At 36.8% G+C, this 19,933-nt stretch overlaps 1 protein-coding gene across 2 annotated transcripts in view; it reads left to right on the forward strand.

Annotated features, from left to right (window-relative positions):
* The first annotated feature begins 3,662 nt into the window (after positions 1 to 3,662).
* The window catches only part of DESI2 (desumoylating isopeptidase 2), a 36,678-nt gene continuing 20,407 nt past the window's right edge, over positions 3,663 to 19,933 (forward strand). Inside the window, exons 1-2 of one of the 2 annotated variants that reach the window (XM_074262560.1) lie at positions 3,701 to 4,252; positions 4,609 to 4,762. Coding sequence is in view for 1 of the 2 variants with exons in the window: in XM_074262559.1 (XP_074118660.1) it covers positions 4,211 to 4,252 (42 nt within the window). In the remaining variant the exon portion in view is untranslated. Of the gene's footprint in view, positions 4,253 to 4,608; positions 4,763 to 19,933 lie in introns of both variants that reach the window. The other variant, XM_074262559.1, reaches the window with a different exon arrangement.

The raw sequence follows: 19,933 nt of genomic DNA on the forward strand, positions 1-19,933 counted from the left end.
GCTTAAATACTTTGGCCATATAATGAAAATGGGCCTTATTGGAGAAGATTCTGATGTTGGATAAGATTAAAAAGCAAAAGGAAAAGGCGACAACAAAGGATGACATTAGTCAGTGTCATGGAAGCAACTAACATGATCTTGGACAAACTTCAGGAGATAATGGAAGAAATAAGGGCCTGACATGCTATGATCCATGGGGTCACAGAGTCAGACACAATTGAACCATAACAACAAAGGGAAACATATATAGATCAATGTCATGATCCCTAGTCAAGAGGGTTTACTCTTTAGTAGGAAGGATAAGTCAAGTACAAAAATAAATATAATACAAATTAGAATGTACTAAGTGCTTAAGAGAGAAAGTGCTTGTTTAAGGAGAATGTGGTGATTACTTCTGTCCTTGAGGTGAGAGGTAGAACAGGAAGGAAGGATGGGAAGCTTTCATGTAAGAGGTAATAGCATGGCAGCAGAGAGAGTGAGAAGGCCATTGCATCCATGTGGAAGAATAAGTAACTTCACTAAAGTTGAAAACTTTGGAATATGTTCACCAGTGAATGGCAAATAGTACAGTTAGCTAAAAAAGAAAGTATATGGGAGAAAGAAGTATGAGTAAAGATCAGAAAGTTACATTTAAGCCAGTCTGTGGAGAGTCTTAATTTGAGGCTCAGGAGTTTAGATAGTCTTTAGGTCAAGGAAGAATAGTGTGGCAAAAAAATATTGGATTTGGAGATGGAAGGACTCATTTCAGATTCTGACTTTCTTGTTTATCATCTCTGTGACCCTGGGCAAAACATTTTTCTTTTCTGGATCTCATCTTTATCTATGAAATAAAAGACTAAATCAGGGTCACAATGGTGGGTAGGTCACATGATAAAAAAAATCTATGCACATGAACTGACTCCATATACCCAATCTTTAACTACTTTTTAGATATTCATATTTAATATTTTTAAAGTTTATATAAAGATAAAATTTATCTCTCCCATTATAATGTTAAGTTCATTTCAAGTAGGGATTGTTTCATTTTTTGGACTTGTATCCCTAGTGTTTAGCATGTTGTTTGGAACATTATAGGCACTTAATATTTGATGGCTGATTGATAAATGTTACTTTATGGTGTTATTTTATGTTTTAGATGTTATATTTGTTTTAATATTATTTTAAAATATTATAAATATAATTTTTTTCAAATCTAGTCCCATATTTTTTAGCATTAATAAGAAAACAATCCCAACAAAGTTTTGTCTGTGTAATATATACAAAAATGTGTGTGGAGGATGAGAATCATGTCATCTTTATGGGGAGAAGGGTTGGAAAGAAATCTTTGGGGGAAGGGTGTTCCTGGCTGTCAAAACCCTCCTGGCACCCACTCCTAGATAAGTAATCTCATTCAATTGGAAATCTCGGCCTGGGACATAGTCAATATCCTCTACTGAGTGGCTTAAACTGCTCCCCATCCCCAGGCCAAGACCAGATATAATTAAGGGTTTATCAACCTATCTTTGCGGAAGTCCTAATAAGATTTTTGCCCATTGATGAAGATATTTTCTTCTCAGTGTAAACCCATCTTTGCTAAAAATCCTAACAGGATTCTTTGCCCACTAAGAAAGCTGTCTTTTTAGCATAAATAAACCTATTTTGCCACAAACCTCGAGCCTGTGAGTTCTGTCCCAAAACTTGGGCAACCAGCCAAGGGGATCCCATTGCTGCTAGAGGATCTCCTACCCTCAATTCTCACACCTCATCAAGGAGACATAGCTCGGTACCAGCTAAGAAAATGCTGAACCCATTGCTGTGTACTCTCTTTGAAAACAATGGAGAGAACAGAACTTCTAGGAGATAGTGGAGAAAGACTTTTGAATGGAAAACTGAAACCCTCAGACCCTCAAATTATGTAAGAGACAGACTGAGATACACTAGAAATTGCTCAAATTTCAAGTTTCAAAGGCTCAAATTTAAGAGACAATTGTTTTTCAATCAGCAAATATAATTATCATGGCCTGAATTGTTTTGTGTTTTGTTGATTGTCAATACTTAAGGAAGTGATGAAGAAAATGCTAACAATGGAGATTAAATTTAAAAGTGTGTTGTTTTGGGATGAAGGAAAAGCAGTTACTAAACAATTGCATACCTATGATATTGATATCTAAGGTCTGCAGTTATAGAGGCTGCTGAGGGAGGATCTTCCTGGGTTAGATCCTTTTCTGTCTCTCGTCTTCCTCCTAGGAAAAATACTCATTTGCTCTCATATAGTCTTCAGTATATTCTAATCCATAGAATTTTGCTGAATCCTATTTGTTTTTCTGTTTAAACGGGTTTAATTATTGATGCTATTTCTAATGGTCTTTTATATAACTAATATTTGGTGGAGAGAGTCCAAACTAGGTAATCTAAGGATTAGCTTCACTCTTAACAATAGTCAGGGAAATAACTCTCCTTCCAAACTCAAACTTGAACCTGTATAGAGATGCACAGGGCTGAAACTCAGATGGAAGACGGAGCACTAAAGGCTACTTACCAATTGGATAATACTTATTAGCATATGCTTGGAGAATGGCCCCGCCCACTAGCCTGTGCTGGGTTGATCTGTCCCGACACAGAGAATTGTAAGAGAGGTTAGAGTGGGGAGTAAAATAATCTAGAGTTACTTTTGGTGGTGGGGAGAGAGAGAAGGTGCGGAGATTCCTGTGTCCATTTCCCTGACTGCTGCCCCAAAAGACCAAGAATAAAGACCAAGGACTTTTGCCTGTCCTGACTCTGGCTGATTCTAAGGTATCCATCGAAGAGTGGCAGAAAAAAATTAATTTAGCTTTTAACCAGCCTTGAAGTCTTGTCCTGCCTGTGCTGTCCCAGATCTTGCTGTTTACAAGCTGTGACCCAGTGGATGGAGTCAGGAAGTTCAAATCTGGTCTTAAGTCCCCAGAGCTGTGTGGAATTAACTGAATGAAGACCCTCTCCTGGGATTATAGCCCTAAACTATATCCTAAATTGTGACTTGAGACCTTATAATAAGAGATGTAGCTAAAAGTTACAGATGTTTGTCCCCTCCTGTTTCCCACTACCTCTTAATTAGCAGTTAAGTTCTTTTAAAGGTGATGAAGGCAGTTTTCCGGCTCCCTAATTTTTCATAGAACTAGGATTTTATTTTTTCTCCGTCCTCCATCATAAATAGGCGCAAAAAGAATGAGAATCGGCTAAGGCTTCAGCCAAGGCCAGATGAAAGGGGAAGCAAGGAGAAGAACGGAATAAGGCGAGGGGAGATAGGGAGGACTTGCATCGTATTTTAAATTTAGATTTTCGCTATTTACACACACAAAAGAGATTTTATAACCACTGGGTTTGGGTGTATTTTCACTTGGACTTGAGCATTGGGGGTAGGGGAGGATCTTGCTTAGAATTGGGGAACACCTGTATTTCTATTACACCTGCAGCTTCACTTTTTCCAGAATCTCCACTAGAGGGGTGCAGTGGACGAAGACTTCAAGAACCAGCATGCAACACCGCAGTAAGGTGTTGTCATCTATTAAGCTTCAAAGGCTTTGCCGGTTTAGGAGCGGGGCGGGTGGGAAAGTGGAGTAGTAGTAGAAATAGTAGTAGCTTCGTGGAGTTCTAGGAGGCTGGGCGAGGCGAGGAAAAGACATCCGCACGGCATGCTGGGAATTGTAGTCTTCCCTGGGGAAGGGGGTGTCAGGGGATCCGCGCTGCATGCCGGGAATTGTAGTCTCCCTCACCGAGCTCCTCCCCGAAGGTGGAGGGAGACGGCCTTGATGCGGCCACCATTTTAGGCCTCGAAGGGGCCGCGGCCCGAAAGCCGAGGCCCACTCCACTTCGGCGCCGGGCGGGCCCCGCCTCCAAGGGGGAAGCCTGGCGACCGCCCCTTATCAAAGCCCCGCCTCTCCCCACGTGTCCGCCTCGGGGAGGAGGAGCTGTCCCCATCCGAGGAGCGGGAGCCGGCCGGGCCATCCGCGCTCCCCCTTCTGCTGCTAGCCGGGGAGAGGCTCCGTCTCCGCCCGCCCTGGGTATGCTCCCCGGGCCCCCGATGCGGTCGTGCTCCTGCCTCTGATCGTCTCGCCTGCCCCGGGTGTCGTTCCCCGAAGCACCGGCGGGGGGAGCAGCGGCCTTCGTCGGGGCTCTTCTGGGAGAGAGAGCCGGGGCGGGGGGCGGGAGGGCCCCCACGTTCCGGCGACACGCGGCGGCCGCCGGGAGGAGGATGGGGGCGAACCAGCTAGTGGTCCTCAACGTGTACGACATGGTGAGTGCTGGCCTCTGCCGCCCCTCCCCCCACCGTGGCGCGGGCGCGAACCTGGGGAAGCCCTCCTTCCCTTACCCCCGCCCGTCGGGACCCAGCCCGCGGAGGATTCCTTTCCCCCGCCAAACGCGGGCTGCCTGAGCCCAACTCATCCCGGAGCGGCCGCCCCGGCTTCGCCGCGACCCCCCAAAACCCCTACTGGCGCGAGCTCCCCCTCCCCCCACCGGGTCCTTGTGGGAGCTCGGACTCCCGGGCGCCAAACTCTCCCGATCTCCCCCCTCACCGGCCCCATCTTGGTCCGGCCCCTCCTGCCGCTCTCCCAGCCCGCCACCCTCAGAAATCCTCCCCAATTCCTCCAGGTCCCAACTGTGGCTAAGAGTGAGTGACCTCCACCCCCCCCCAGCTTGCCTGGCACGCCTGGGGTCACCAGTGCTGGGGAGACAAATAGCCCCGCTCAGAGACTCAGAGGCGGTGGGCAGCGGGCCTCCTCTAAGATCGGGGGTCACTGAACAGGTATGCAACAGGTGGAGGAAGAGAGCCCGCTGGTGTGCATCCTTGTCCCCGGGGGGCTGGGGCGCGGGCCTGCTCGGACGGGCTCTTGGGGGCCCCGTTATGTGGGGGGCTTGCTTGTTCTCCATCAAAGAATTACGGAGGGCCAGAACTAGGGAAGAGCACGGACAGAATTTAAACTTTTCCTCTAAGTAGATTTCCAAACCGCAGGCGCTTTTTCCCAGTTTAAGTTTGAAGCAAAAGCAAATGCTGCTCAAAAGACCAATCGTTTCTCTTCTGACCTCACTTGGGAAGAGTCTGGCTGCATTTCTTAACTTTGATTTGGATGGAGCGTCGTTTGCTGTGAACACCTTTGAGGGAGCGGGTTCCCCGGGCTTTTAGCTGAGGGAGAGCTCTTTGAGGAGACTATTTATGATTGAAAGGTAATGAAACGGAAGCCATGGCCCGGCCTTCGTGGCAACTTGTCCGGGGTGCGGGAACCTCTGAGATTTGGCGTGAACTAATGATTAACAAAGTGAGATAAAGATGGAGACTGGGGGCAGATGAGATGTCAGCGCCGGGGAGCCACCTCGGGAGCTGCGGGGAAAGCCAGGCTTGTGTCCTGATCACTAGTGGGAAATGCCTTGCAAGATGTCAGTTTGCTTTGTGTGCTTGGTTATATTTTTCAAGACCCATGCCCTCTCAAATACTTCTTTTTAGATGATTTTCTTTCATTTTCTACAATTTTCATGTGTGTCCCCCCCCTTTAATTCATAGAGATTAACTATAATTCAGATTTATTCTGCTTTTCAGTCCATTCATCCGATAGAAAGTAATACATAATAACAATTGCCCTTAGGCCTAGGACCTAAAAAAAAAAAAGAAAGAAAATTTCACTAAGAGCAAATAAACATTCTTTAAAAGAGTGAAAATCTGTTCCACTGGGTTTCTTTAAGCCAGACAAGAATCAGAGAATCTGATTCGCATAAATGTGGAAAAGATTGGCAAACATAGTCTTAATCATCAGGAAAGAGTTCTTGACATAAAAAGGCTACCTTGCTGTGTCTGCCTCCAATCGGAACCCAGATATCCTGGCTTCCAGGCTAGCATGTATAAATCACATTTGAATCAGAATTTAGAACTTGTTTTATTTTCTTCTCTGTAATATGATTCCCACCTTTATTTTGTTACAGTTTCTGTCCCTAAGAGAAGCATGTGTGTAATTATCAGTTGGCCAATGGCTTTTATTCAGCTTTAATTTGTTTTAGCCTTCTTAAGAACTATTTTCTTTGAAAGGCAGGAGTTCCTTTCAATTTATGAATTTTTTATACTGGGGTAAAGGATATTTTTAGGCTTTAATTTTGTTTTTTATTCATTTTCTTGGTCCTTGCATTTCCTCCATCAGTTCACTTGGAGAAATTTTGGTTCTTGGAGTTTTAAAATATCATTTTAGCTTCTTTTTGTTCCAGTTATATGTTATTCTTGGATGTTAAAGGAAGACTTGATGTAATTTCTGTTAATGTGTGCAGGTGTGGATTAGCTGTTATTTTCACAGTGTATGTGTGAAAATAAACCTTTAGTTTGCAGTTATTGTTTACAGGACCTGTTGCCATTTTCAGCCAGCTTTTTACTTCTCAAACTTCCATTTGCCTTAAGTTAAATCAAGCATTGCTGTTTTCATTTATTGCATTCTTGATTGGCCTCTTGTCTATTAATTCCTTTCCGTAAACAATTGGTGCAGTCCTTAAAAGATTACCTAGGAATTTTGGGTGTTGATACAGTATTCTGTGCTGTTATTTTAGTGATTTAAATTCATTGAACTTAATAAAAAAATTGAGTTTGTCTTGCCACTTGCAAGTTGTGAATCTAGATAAATTAAATATATCCCTGAATCTGTAGGAAGGTATAATACTACTTAGGTTCATTATCTTAGAGTTTTTGAAATGATCATTTGTGAATATAAAGGCTTTATAAATTCTAAAGTTTTCTACAAATGAAAGAGGCGGAATCCTACTCTGAATCTTTGATGCATTCAGCAGTCAGAGATGTGGAGGGAATCCTGTGTCTGGCTTAGAGCCACCTTGATCCTGCCTAAATGTAAAATTTTCACTGAGTATATATACTTCAGAAATTGGCAAAGGCTTTAAATCAGAGTTTGATTTATTGTTTTGTTGATTTTCTAGACTTAAGAAAATATTGATAATAATGTAAATAAACTTAAAAGCGTGCTTTTTTTTTTTTTTCTGGAGAGATGTTATTGAACATTGACCAATATGCCTCTGGGATATGAGAGACATACAGAATTGCAGAGAGGCAGGAAAAAGCAAAAACAGTACATGAAAAATAATTGGGGAGTTTGGGATAATGGAAAAATGTCTGGTAAGTTGAAGCCAAATTTTGCTAGGGTTAAATGTACCCCATTCAGAATAAAATGATGACTAATTATTTTAACAAGGGCCTGTCCTTCAGTCAGGAAGACCTGGTTTCAGGCATCTTCTCTGGCACATTTTCTTAACTTCTCAATGTTCCCATGCAGTTTTGTAAGGCTGTTTGACATCTGTCTGCATCTGTGGAGGGAGTTTTCAAAACAAAATTTTAAGTTTCCACTATGTGAATAATTAACGCAGTGTCAGAATCTTGTTTTCCCCCAGGTATGTACATGCAGCTGTGCATATTAGTTATCTATGTGTATCCTGTAGACTGTGGGAACTGTTGAAAGTAGTTACCAAAGTGAGTTTTTCTGAAAGGCCTGATCTAATCAGGTTAGTCACTTTCAAAGGCTCTGTATTGCCTATGGGATCAAATATGAACTCCTTAGTGTGATAGTAGAAGTAGCTAGATTTGAATTTGAGGTAATTGGGCATTCAAACAGATATATTCCTACTGTTTGAACAGAATATAGAACAAAACAAGTGATTAAAATTAGGGTTTCACCTTTGACTCTATGGAAAGAGGGGTACCCACAACCCAGTGGGTGGAGTGCATGGCTTAGAGTGTAAGGCTCACCTTCCCTAATTCAAATCTAACTTCAGAAACTTATTAGCTGTGAGAACTTGGGCAAGTCACCTCTACTGTAAAATGAGCTGGAGAAGGGCATGGCTAGCTTATCCAGCATTTTTACCCAGAAAACCCTAAATGGGGTCAGACACAAGTGAACTACAACAACTATAGGGTAGATGTTGAATTTGGAATCACAAGACCTGGATCTGAATTTTGCCTTAAATGCTTAGGTCGCTTCTCTTTATCTCTTGTTTAAGATGAGAAAGGCTGGTCTAGAAGGCCTTAAGGGGTATATCCATTCTAAATCTTTGATTTAATGTTAAAGTCTTTCTCTATTTCTCTGAAGTCTTTTCATATATCCTATAAGTGAAGAGTCATACCTGCAGTACAAACAAGGGAGGTTTGGCCTTCTCGTCTTCCTTGTCAAAATGTGGCTTTTTAAATTATTGTTAGCAACACAGCCCAATATCGGGCAGAAGTATACTAACAATAAATTTTCACTTATCCAGACTAATTCCAAATTGCCTTCACTACAAATCCCCAACAAAACTTTTAAAAAGCTATAAATAGACATATTCCTCCTCCTCCCCTCCCTCCCCCAGGTCCCTTTGGAGGCAAGAAAGGACCTTTCGTTATACTAAGACCATTGTTTTTTGTATACATCTAAAGTTTCACCAAAGAATGTTAGTATTTGAAATGTGGTGGCTCTGTGTGTCTGTTTTCCTGTTTGAGATTCTGTTGGGTAATGTTATTGGGAAAGGCTCAAATTAGTTTATCTAGTACCACTGATTCCTATTGCATCTACCGCTTTAATTCTCGTTAAACAACTGAGAATACATTTATTTCCCTGATGTTTCTCTAGATCTCTTTTCTTGTATCCAAATATCACCTACATATTATACAGATTTGTGAATTATTTAAATTTATATAGACTGATTACAAAAATGACAAGAAATAATCAATCTTCACAATTAACATTGACTATATACAAAATACATGTGATATAATATGGGGAGCAAACAGGAGTATTAACTGGTATGAATGGTACTAACAACTGGGATTGTTGGGAAATTGGGAATTGGGAAAAAGCATCTGGAAGGTGGTAAGACCCTAACCTAGAGAAGGTAACCTGTACAGTTGCATAGGCAGGAGATAGAATCCCATACAGCTTGCTTGGTCTTCCCACAGTTGCTCCAAAAGTGAATTTTCCCATTTTTTTTGAAAAGCATCATGGCATAGCAAATGGAGCTTTGGATCAAGAACTCTGTTTAAATCCTCCCAAGTCACTTTTTTCTGGTCTCACTTTCCTTCTCTTTTTTGCTGAGGCAGTTGAGGTTAAATGACTTGCCCAGGGTCACACAGCTAGGAAGTGTTAAGTGTCTGAGACTAGATTTGAATTCAGGTCCTCCTGACTTCAGATGCTCTAGCCAATGTACCACCTAGCTGCCCCATCTCTTTTAAATAGGGATAAAATAATAGCTGCCTCCCTTAAGTGATTATAGAGATCAGATGAGAAAAAAGAATTTAAATCTAAATCTAAAGCCATGTGTAAATGTCTATTAAAATCATATTTTTTTGATGACCTGGGATTTCATTAGTGTAGGAAAGCATTTGGCAAGAAGTTCTTAAAGTTGTCTGGAGTACTTGTAGATGAAATGACTTAACTCAGTTTTTCAGATTCTGACTGACTGACTGATTATGCCCCTTCACCCCAGTTTGTTGTTCATTCATATCCAACTCCTCATGACCCCATGTGGGGTTTTCTCAGCAAAGATACTGGAGGGGTCTGCCATTTCTTTCTCCAACTCATTTTACAGTAGAGGAAACAGGCAAACAGGGTGAAGTGATTTGCCAGGGCAGCTATTAAGTGCTGAGGCCCGCCCAGTCTGAACTCAGGAAAAGAAATCTTCTGCGCCTGTCATTCTATCTCCTGAGCCATCTTAAATACCTGTAGCTATTATTAATTACCATTATAACTAGTTTAATAAATTATTTTAATTTACAATTCTGATTATTTGTGATTTAAAACTCTTCTCTCCCCACTCCCACCCTCAATAGTTTATATTTTCTTTGAAAACTTATCTATTGAAGAATGGATCTTAATCTTCCATATTTGTTGATTCCTCAAAGATCTATTTTGTCTTTAATGGGGTTTTTTGCATGTTTACTTAACGAATTTTTTCTGTGCTTCTGAGTTATCTTGATATTTTTAATGCTGTGATTTTTAAAAGATAATTAGCCTGTCTCTCCATTTTGAATTAATTGGGTATAATGTGTTGCTATTTAAACCTATTTTTCCCAGCAGTTCTTTTGAAGTAACACTTCAGGTAGTTTACATTTTTGAATTGTTGATTATATTTGTTTTTAGTTTTGTTTAGCTAGTTTATTGTACTAGTCAATTTTTAAAAATTCAATACTAAGTAGTTTAAATAATCTTAACTCATCATGATATCTCTGCCTCTGACACATTCTGATTTCCTAACACACCAGACTAGTTACTTAGCTCTCAGGATTCTGGTCTCTTAAGTTTAAGAAAAGAGGCAAACCTGTTTTGGTAGAAGTAACATCATCTAAGAATTCCCTATACCAATATACCTATACCCTATGCCAGACCCTTTCCATAGCTCAATTCTTTGTTATTCTTTACCTTTAATCCTCCAAATGAGTATTGTTGTTTTGTCTAAATTTAATGCAGTAAAGTATCATTTTCTGCTTTAATTAATACTTACTAAATTTATAAAGTCTATTTTTTTAAAACTATATTGGTACAGCCCAGCCATGAAAAATGAAAATCTCTATATTTAGATCACTCATTTGCATAAAAATTTATTTTTGTTGTTGCAGTAATCAAAGTCCCATATATGTTTAGGGGTAAATTAATTCTCAGATATCTATTGCATTTTGCTATCTTAAAGGGAATTTTATTTTAACCCCTTTCTGTTGGATTTTATTAGACATTTGCAGTAAAGCTGCTGATTTTTGTGCACTGATTTTGCATGCTTGCATTAGTCAAGCTGTGTTGTTTTTATTTTTTTATTGATTCTTTAGGGAGATTTTATTTAAGCAAACCATCCTAGCATCTACAAATTTGTCTCCTCTTTGTCTTATAGTCTTTTTATTATTATTATTATTATTAATATAATAGCTTCTTATATTTCTGACTTGTAACATTATGGAATGACCTTGCATACTTGGTCCAGCTTGCTCATTGAATTTTAAAATATATTTCTATAGTCTTGCTTATATATAATTATGCATCAGTATTCATTAGTGATATTGGTATATTTTTTTTCCTCTGCTCTGTCTCTTCCTGGTGTTGGTTTCAGGATCATTTTTGTGTCATAGAAGGATTGGGTAAGGTGTTTTTTTTCCCCCCCTCTATTTTTGTAAATAGTATATGTAGCATAGGAGCTATTTGTGCTATGTTTGTTAGAATTCAATTACAAATCCATCTGACCAGGATTTTTCCCTGAGAGTTTATTTATGATTTGTTAAATTTATGTCTTTGAAATAGAGTTTATATTTCCATGTCCTCTTTCATTTCAATATTTTACATATTTATAAATATTCTATTTAAGTTGTCTGGCTTGTTAGCTATATTGGATGTAGTGACTTTTAATAGTTTTCTTTCCTTTTCATTGTGAAATCCCCCCTTTTTTTCTTTTTGTTATTTTTGGTTTTCTTCTGTTTATAAAAGTCATACTAGTTTATTTTGTTGGGTTTGTTTTAAAAACATTTTTTAAATCATTTTTTTTGTTTGATATGTTTTTTGTATTTTCAGAGGTGTTTTTGTTTTTTTTGTTTTTTGGGGGGAGGGGTTGGTATTTATTTTGTGGTTAATTTTAAGAAAATCTAATTTTTTTTGTTGTTGTTGCATGCTCAAATGGTTGGTATTTTCTTCCTTGTGAATGTGTGTTCAAACATAAAATTACCTAAAGATACATGCTACAACTTTTGACATGTCTCATTTTCAGTTTTTTCCTAATTTTTTATCTTTGGTCCACTTATTTAGGGCAATATTGTTCAGTCTCTGTGTCCTTTGTCGATTACAATTTTTATTGCATTATGGATTGTAACTAATATTCTTAGAACATGATCAGTTTTAAGCTGTAAGATTGCTTTTTAGTGTTGAAAAATAGGTATACTCTTTAAGAGTTAGTAATCACCAAAACTCTCTCATGGCTAGTTTTTCTCACATTCTGTTCACATCCTTAAATTTATCTTTCTCTTAGATTTCTCTAAATCTTTATGAAAGAGGCACAATGAAATCATCTATGAGTATTTTCTAGGTTGCTTTAGAATTCAATTAGCTTTTCCTTATTTAGTTGCTACACTATTTGTCAGTAATGTTCAGTGTGACTTTCTTCATTATATTTAATTTATAAATATGAATTAATAGGACCAAGCTTAGATCCTCTTTGACCCTTCTTAAAGTCTATTAGATTGTCTGGTAATAAATAGGTAATGAAGAAAAGACACAAGTAGGAAATCCATCACCAAAAATCCAAAATTCATAGAGCAATTAGGAGCTATCCTATGAAAATTATGGAACAATGTAGGAACTATGCAGACCATTGTTAAAATAAAATACTTACTACATATTGAACTTTTCAGTACACTGAAATCTTTTTTTTTTTAAGACAAAATATTTCTTAACAGTATTTGATCCATCTATGCCGACATTTTTTTAAATTAATTTTATAATTATAACTTTTTTTTGACAGTACATATGCATAGGTATTTCTTTTCTTTTTTTTTTTTTTTTTAACAACATTATCCCTTGTACTCCCTTCTGTTTCGAGTTTTTCCCCTCCTTCCCTCCATCCCCTCCCCTAGATGGCAGGCATTCCCATACATATTAAATATCTTATAGTATATCCTAGGTACAATATATATGTGCAGAACTGAATTTTGTAGTTGTTGTTGCAAAGGAAGAATTGTATTCGGAAGGTAAAAATAATCTGGGAAGAAAAAAAAAATGCTCACAGTTTACACTCATTTCCCAGTGTTCCTTTTCTGGGTGTAGTTGTTTCTGTCCATCATTGATCAATTGGAATTGGATTAGCTCTTCTCTATGTTGAAGATATCCACTTCCATCAGAATATATCCTCATATAGTATCATTGTTGAAGTGTATAATGATCCCCTAGTTCTGCTTGTTTCACTCAGCATCAGTTGATGTAAATCTCTCCAAGCCTCTCTGTATTCTTCCTGCTGGTAATTTCTTACAGAAAAATAAGATTCCATAACCTTCATATACCATAATTTACCCAACCATTCTCCAGTTGATGGACATCCGTTCATTTTCCAGTTCCTAACCACTACAAAAAGGGCTGCCACAAACATTTTGTATGCCGACATTTCTTAAACTTTAGCCTCGTCCCCCCTCTTTACTTTATAATTCTTTTTCATTTATATACCTCTGTTTTCCAATAAGAATATAAGCTTCTTGAGGTCAGAACTGTATCATTTCTGGTTTTGTTTCCCTTGCACCCAGTATAGTGTCTGTCATAATGTATCCAATGAGAGAATATTTGTTGTAAAGCAGTTGGCACAATGCCTACCACATAGTAGGTGCATAATAAATGCTTAGTCTTTTCTCTTAAACTTTTTAAGTCAGATCATTATCATAGGATCATAAATTTAATGATATAAGTATTCATAGAGGACATGGTGTCCAACCCTGGTTTTTTGCAAGTGAGAAAATCTCAGGGCCAGCTGAGATTAAATTACTTGCTCAAGGTTCCACAACTAACATCTTAAGGGAGGATTCTAATCTAGATCTTCTGTTTGCCAAGTCCAATATTCTGTTCTATTTGATATGACATATTTAATTCTAATTAAATTCCTATTCTATTGCATTTCATGTACCATATTGATAACAGTGCTGTTTTAAAATCTTAATAAATATTTGTTGATTAATTGACCTCAAATGTAAGCTTTTATATTTATCCCTGAGCAATATATTACTATTGTTAAAAGTAAAGTTTTTTTTAAACCTACTAGTAAAGTACCTATTATGTGCTAAGCACTCTACCAGAAACTGGGATACAAAATCAAAATGAAAGGATCCCTTTCCATACAGAGTCTCTTTTACTGGTAGGGATACTGTATAATGTAGATGATTTTATGCAAATGCAAAGAACCCTGGAGGATCTGATCATGTGACTACTTAATCAGTTTTCCAGTGGCTTTTTATTACTTCTAGAATAAATTTTATATATTCTTCTGTTTAACTTTTATGACCCTGACCTAACTTTTTGACCTAATTGTACATCACTCTCCCTCCAGCCAAACCAGCTTGTTTTCTCTGTACATGGCATCCTTTCCCTTTGCCTTTGCACTAGTTGTCAGTTCCCTGCCTGAATTGCGCTCCCTCCTTACCTCTCTAGATAGTCTCCTTTCTTCCTTTAAGATACAGCTCTAAGACCATCTTCTGCATGAAGCTTTCCTAATTTCCCTCCACACCTCAACTGCTAATCCTCTCTTCAAACATATCTTGTGTTTAAACTACTTTTTAAAATTTACTTTATATTTGTCTTTCACCCTTTAGAAAAAAAAAATTTCCATGAAAATGGAAATTAGGGGTTTTATAAGATTTTTTTTGATTTCTTTTTTAGATGATGTTTTTTACATTATCATCATTATCCCAAGTATTCCTCCCCAACCTTTTTCCTAAGAGCCATCCCATATAACAAATAGGTTTTTTGGTTTTGTTTTATTTTAGTAAGGGGAAAAACCATCATAGCTGATAGGTACATTGAAAAACCTGTGCAATGTCTTAATACCTGCAGACCTACTACCTCCATAAAGGAGGAGTTTGGTTGTTATCTTAAATTTCTTCATCTGTATCCTGCTGGATCTTTGTAATTTTGTTGTATTTAATTGTATACTTGAGTTTTTCCCTCAGTATAATTATTGTGTATTTGGGGAATGGGGGGTGCTCGGCTTACTTCACTTAGTGATCATCCGTTTATATAGACCTTTCTGTACATCTCTGTTCTTCACACAAATAATTTTTTTACACCATAGTTTACTCCATTTATAGTACCAGTTTATTTAGCCATTTCCCAATTGATAGATGTTTATTTTGTTTCCAATTCTTTCCTGTCACAAAAGTGCTGAAATAAATATTTTATAGTATATGGAGACTCTCTTAATAGCTTCCTTCAGGTATAAACCTAATAATGGAATCTCTAGTTAAATGGTAATGGATATTTTAATTTTTTTTTGCATAATTTCTTTACAAAATGGTGGTACAATTCTATCAACTATGTATTAAGTATGCTTATCATTCCACAATTTCCCTAACATTGAGAATATTTTTTGTCATTTTTGCCAATTTGCAGGTTGTTGCTTTGGTTTGCATTTCTCTTATTAGTGATTTGGAGCATTCTTGCATTTCATTATTCCAAATTGCTTTCTAGAACTGATAGTTCTGATTTGGGGCTCCACCAAATGTGCATTTCTGTTACTACTCCTGAGTGTTTTTTCCCAGATTTGCAAAGAGTTGACAATTCTTTTGAGTGGAGTCTACTTATTTGTTGAGTTATTATGCCTTTTAATTTTATATATCTTAGTTATTTAGATTTCTAGGATCCTAAATCATCGAGAAATTTGATACAAAAAGTGTTTTTTTTCCCTCAAAGTTCCTTTCTTATCCTAGGTATATTCATTTTTGTGTGTGAAAAAGCATTTCAATTATGTTTTATGATTTTCTTCTATCCTGATTTAGTTAAATCTATTTCCCCATAACTGTGAAAAGTATGATTTTATTCTTTTCTAATTTTTTAATATGATCTTTCATATTAAGGTCATATTTATTTTGAATTTGTTGTGGAATATTTCATGTGATAACTGGTTTAAATTTAATTTCTTCCAAACTCCTTTCCAATTTTTCTAGCAGTTTTTTTATTAAATGGATTTCTTTTCCTAAGTAATTTATATTTAGGGGTTTATCAGACACTGTTATCAAGTTCCTCGTTTTCCCTTCTATATAGTCTTTTCCTTTGATTTTCTTTTTAAATTGATACTTTTTTTTTTTAATCAACACTAAATAGTTTTGATGGCTGCTGCTTTTTTTTTTTTTTTTTTTTTTTTTTAAGATCTATAATAGAATTTGAGGCAGTTAGATAGATATTGGGCCTGAGTCAGGAAGACCCCAAGTTAAAATTCAACCTGATTTACCTAATAGCTGCATGTCCCTGGCCAAATCACTTAATTTCTCTGCCTCAGTTTCCTAAGCTGTAAAGTGGGGATTATGACAGCATCTACCTCCCAGGGTTGTGTGTATGTGTGTGTATATATATATATATTTTTTTTTATATATGAAGTACGTTATTTGACATACTTGGAAAGAGTTTAGCATACAACCTGGCATATATAGTCAGCCTTTAATAAATGTTTAGTGCTTTCTCTTTACTTTCATTCCTGAATTTTTTTTCTTTATTTCCCTTGTTATTCCAGATCTATTTCCCAAAAAATGTACTTTGTTATTTTATCAAGTTCAGAATACAATGGTTTGTGAGGAGCCCATTCCAAACTAGTTAGATCCCTAATCTTTACCAGAACCCAGCACTGCATAAGATGGCAAAAATTGAGGCATAGAACAATAATCCAAAAAAAATAGGTGACCCAGAATTAGGAAATTTAATACCTTAGCATTTTGTCAATGAGAGTATCAAAGATACCAAGAATATCTGAAAAGTACTTTTTCATCTCAAGGAACTGATTCTCCTAATTCTTAGCTTTCTCTCCCTTCTCAAATTGTTGTGTACATTTTTCTGCTTTTATGTTATTTATTCCTGAAAACTCCTTGAGGTCAAAGGCTGTTGCCTAGCTCATTGCACATTTCTGGCATGCAGCAAATGTTTAATAAATGCTTGCTGACTAGTATTTTGTACATCTTTCATACTTGTTGGATTGGATTGGATTCCTTGCTGTCATTTGACAGTTTCAACAGTAGTTCCCAGCACTACTGACAAGTTAAGGGAAATGATGGCCATTGGATCTTTCTCTAATTAACAAACATTTATTTTCTCTTTCCATTTCCCCTAAAACCACCTCTGAAAAGAAAAAGAAAAACAAACTTTGTAACAAATCATTTTATATCCCAGTTTGCACCCTAAGTCTGTCACCTTTCTGTGAAGAGATGTATGTATGCTTCATCATCAGTCCTCTGATTTTGTAGTTGGTCATTTCATTTACCACATTTCTTAGGTCTAAGCTATTGAAAAAGATGTAATTACAGTGTTGATATTATCATATATATTATTCTTCTTGTTCTTCCTTACTTCACTATGTTTAATTTATCCAAATCTGTGTTAAAGAATAGGCGCTAAAAAGTAGGTGGAGAGTAGGAATAGAGGTAAACAGTATCTTACAGGTTAATAATTAAATCTAATGTCTGATGATTAGGCCTGGACCCAGTATCTTCAGCAAACATTCACTTGTATATTGAATGTTGGTGCAAGGTGTGTGTGGGGGGGTGGGGATTGGGAACCAGATGGTTAACTTTAGAAGGGAGATTGACCCAAAGGCCAGGATATTACAGTAACAAGGTTTGGGAGACCATAATCTAGGAAGATGGTATGAACCTCAAAGGAATGCTTGCTAATTTATATCGGCAGAAGAAGGATCTCAGGTTGGCAATTAGGAGAAAAGGATTCATGCTCAGTCTTCATCCCAGTGCTGGGGATTCTGACAGAAGGAACAGTGAAAACTGGGAAAAAGTGGCTCAAAAATAGGATGAAGTGGATTCATTAACTATAGAATCAAGAAGTCTCCAGGGCACAGTGAAAAGAGAAGGAGCATTTGGGCCATGAGAGGCATAAAATTGATAGGAGGAAGGAAATAGGGAAAGAATTTTTCATCTCAGCAAACAGCATTTCTGAATCATGGACATAATTTATTCGATGATAATTAAGCTTCATTTTATTTTAGTGAAGTCTTAAAGCTCCCAGTGATCAGTAATGGATGAGATTGGTTAAATTTCAAAATTTCATGAGGCATAACTGGTATCTTACCCCAGTTCTTCTGCCCACATTATAACATTCTTTATCCAGTAAGAAAAGTTTAGTTTTTTTAAGATTGTAAATACATAGCTAAAAATAGAAGAAAACACCCTTTTTTAAAAAAAACATATACATAGTATTTTAACACTATAATGAATACTTATGTCTGGAACTATAGATTCATAATATATCAGAGACAATAGGCCAAATATGTTAGCATTAAAACATTGAGGCTTACATTTTGTCTTGAAATTGTTGTCTTTTCACTTGTACAGCAGTATGGTTCAGATTCAAATAATACATAGTATTTTTAAATATTTAATTTAAAAAAAAAGAATATTTTTATTTGCATGAACTCTTGGAATTCATTGTAATAAAATTTTCCACTTATCCAGTGCCCATCTTAATGTGGCATCTGTTTTGAAACTAGACCCTCCCCCCCATGGTGAATGGCTAAGTCTTCCTCATTGTACAAGGCACCAAATACATTATTTACTATAAAACATGATTTATAGTGAGATAGATCTATCTTGCTCTATAGACTAACTGCAGCCAAAGAGACATCATGATTTTAGTTTAATGGTGTGCTGTCTTTTATATATGAAGACTATCATTAATATTCAGTACTAACATTTGAGTTTATTTTGGTGGAGATTTAAAATTTTTTTTTTAAATAATCTTTGCTGACTTCGTTTGTGCTGAAAATCTCCACCTGAAGGTGCCATGAACATTTCAAAGAATATATCCAAAACAGCTTAATATTGTTACTACAAAACCAAATCTCCTTCAGACTTTGGTATTTCTATTCAAATGATACCACTATACTTCCTGTTATTTAGATTCACAACTTTACAAATTTTATTCTTCCTTGTCTTTCAACCCCCATATCCAACCAGTTGCCAAGTCTTGTCAATTTTATCTCTTTAAAGTAACACCTTTAGTTCCTGTTCTCCAGGCATTCAGTACCCCAAGTTCTATACCTTCTCACCTTTCATCTCAACTGTTGCCAATAGCTTTCTAATTTAGTCTTCCCTTTTCATTCAAGTATGGGAAGATTCGCTTCACTATGCAAACCATATCAGATCTAACTTCCTAAAACATAGATATCTGTCTGACACCCTTTATTCAAAAATCTTCAATGTCTTTTTTGTCTTTAGGTTAAAATACAAAATCATCAGTCTGGCATGTAAAAAGTCCTAAAACAACTGACTTCCACTTCCCTTTCCAGCCTTATTTCATATTAATCTCATTGTTGTACTCTATAGTTATTGGATTAGCTATTTCTTGTTTATGACATTACATCTCCTAACTGTGTGTCTTTCCATAAATGATCCCTCTGTGTCCCAGAAGTGCTAGATCCTCACCTTTATCTCACAGAAAAGCTACATACCACAACTCAGGTGCCATCTCCTGCATAAGGCATTTCCTATTTTCTCAGTTACTAGTAACTAGTTTAGTAATACTTTCTCTTAAAGTTACTTTTTTGTTTCTTTATGGAGGTTTGTTTTTATTTTTTTGTTGTTTGCTTGTTTGTATTTGCTTATTTTTGTACATAAATGTATCTCAGACACATTTCAAAAGTGCTTTGAGGCAGTATTCAGAAGCTAGTTTCCCTCAAAGATTCACTGATATATCACAAGTATGATACTAAACAAATCAGGTATTACCACAAAATACTATTTCACCGACCAAAGAACTATAAAAAAACACACACACATACACAATAAAATTCAAAACCCTTGAGGGAAGGGATTGTTTTGTTTTTGTCTTCTTATCTTCTGTGCTTGCTGTGGTACTCACCTAATCTGTTCAATTGAATTGAATTCCTGTATATCAGTATCCTTTTAACTACAATCCAAATACTGAGCCAAGTGGCTTTTTTTAAAAAAATCTTTGGACTACATTGTACTTCCTAAAGATGATTTTATTTTGCTTATTTAGTAATATTGATTTTACAAAAGGGGAATAGCTATATTGCTATATGCATATGCAAATGTATCTTCCCCAGACACCCCTTTTCCCCAGTGAAAATTAAGAAAGCTATGTGAGTTGAATACTTTAATCAATATATAAGTGTATGTAAATAGGATGAATAATATGTATTTGAAAATGAATATGATATTAAATCAAAAGAGAATCAATTTTAAACCCTACTTACTGAACTTGGTTTAATAGTATTATGA

This window comes from Sminthopsis crassicaudata, chromosome 4 (genome assembly GCF_048593235.1).
Source record: "Sminthopsis crassicaudata isolate SCR6 chromosome 4, ASM4859323v1, whole genome shotgun sequence".
Taxonomy (NCBI): domain Eukaryota; kingdom Metazoa; phylum Chordata; class Mammalia; order Dasyuromorphia; family Dasyuridae; genus Sminthopsis; species Sminthopsis crassicaudata.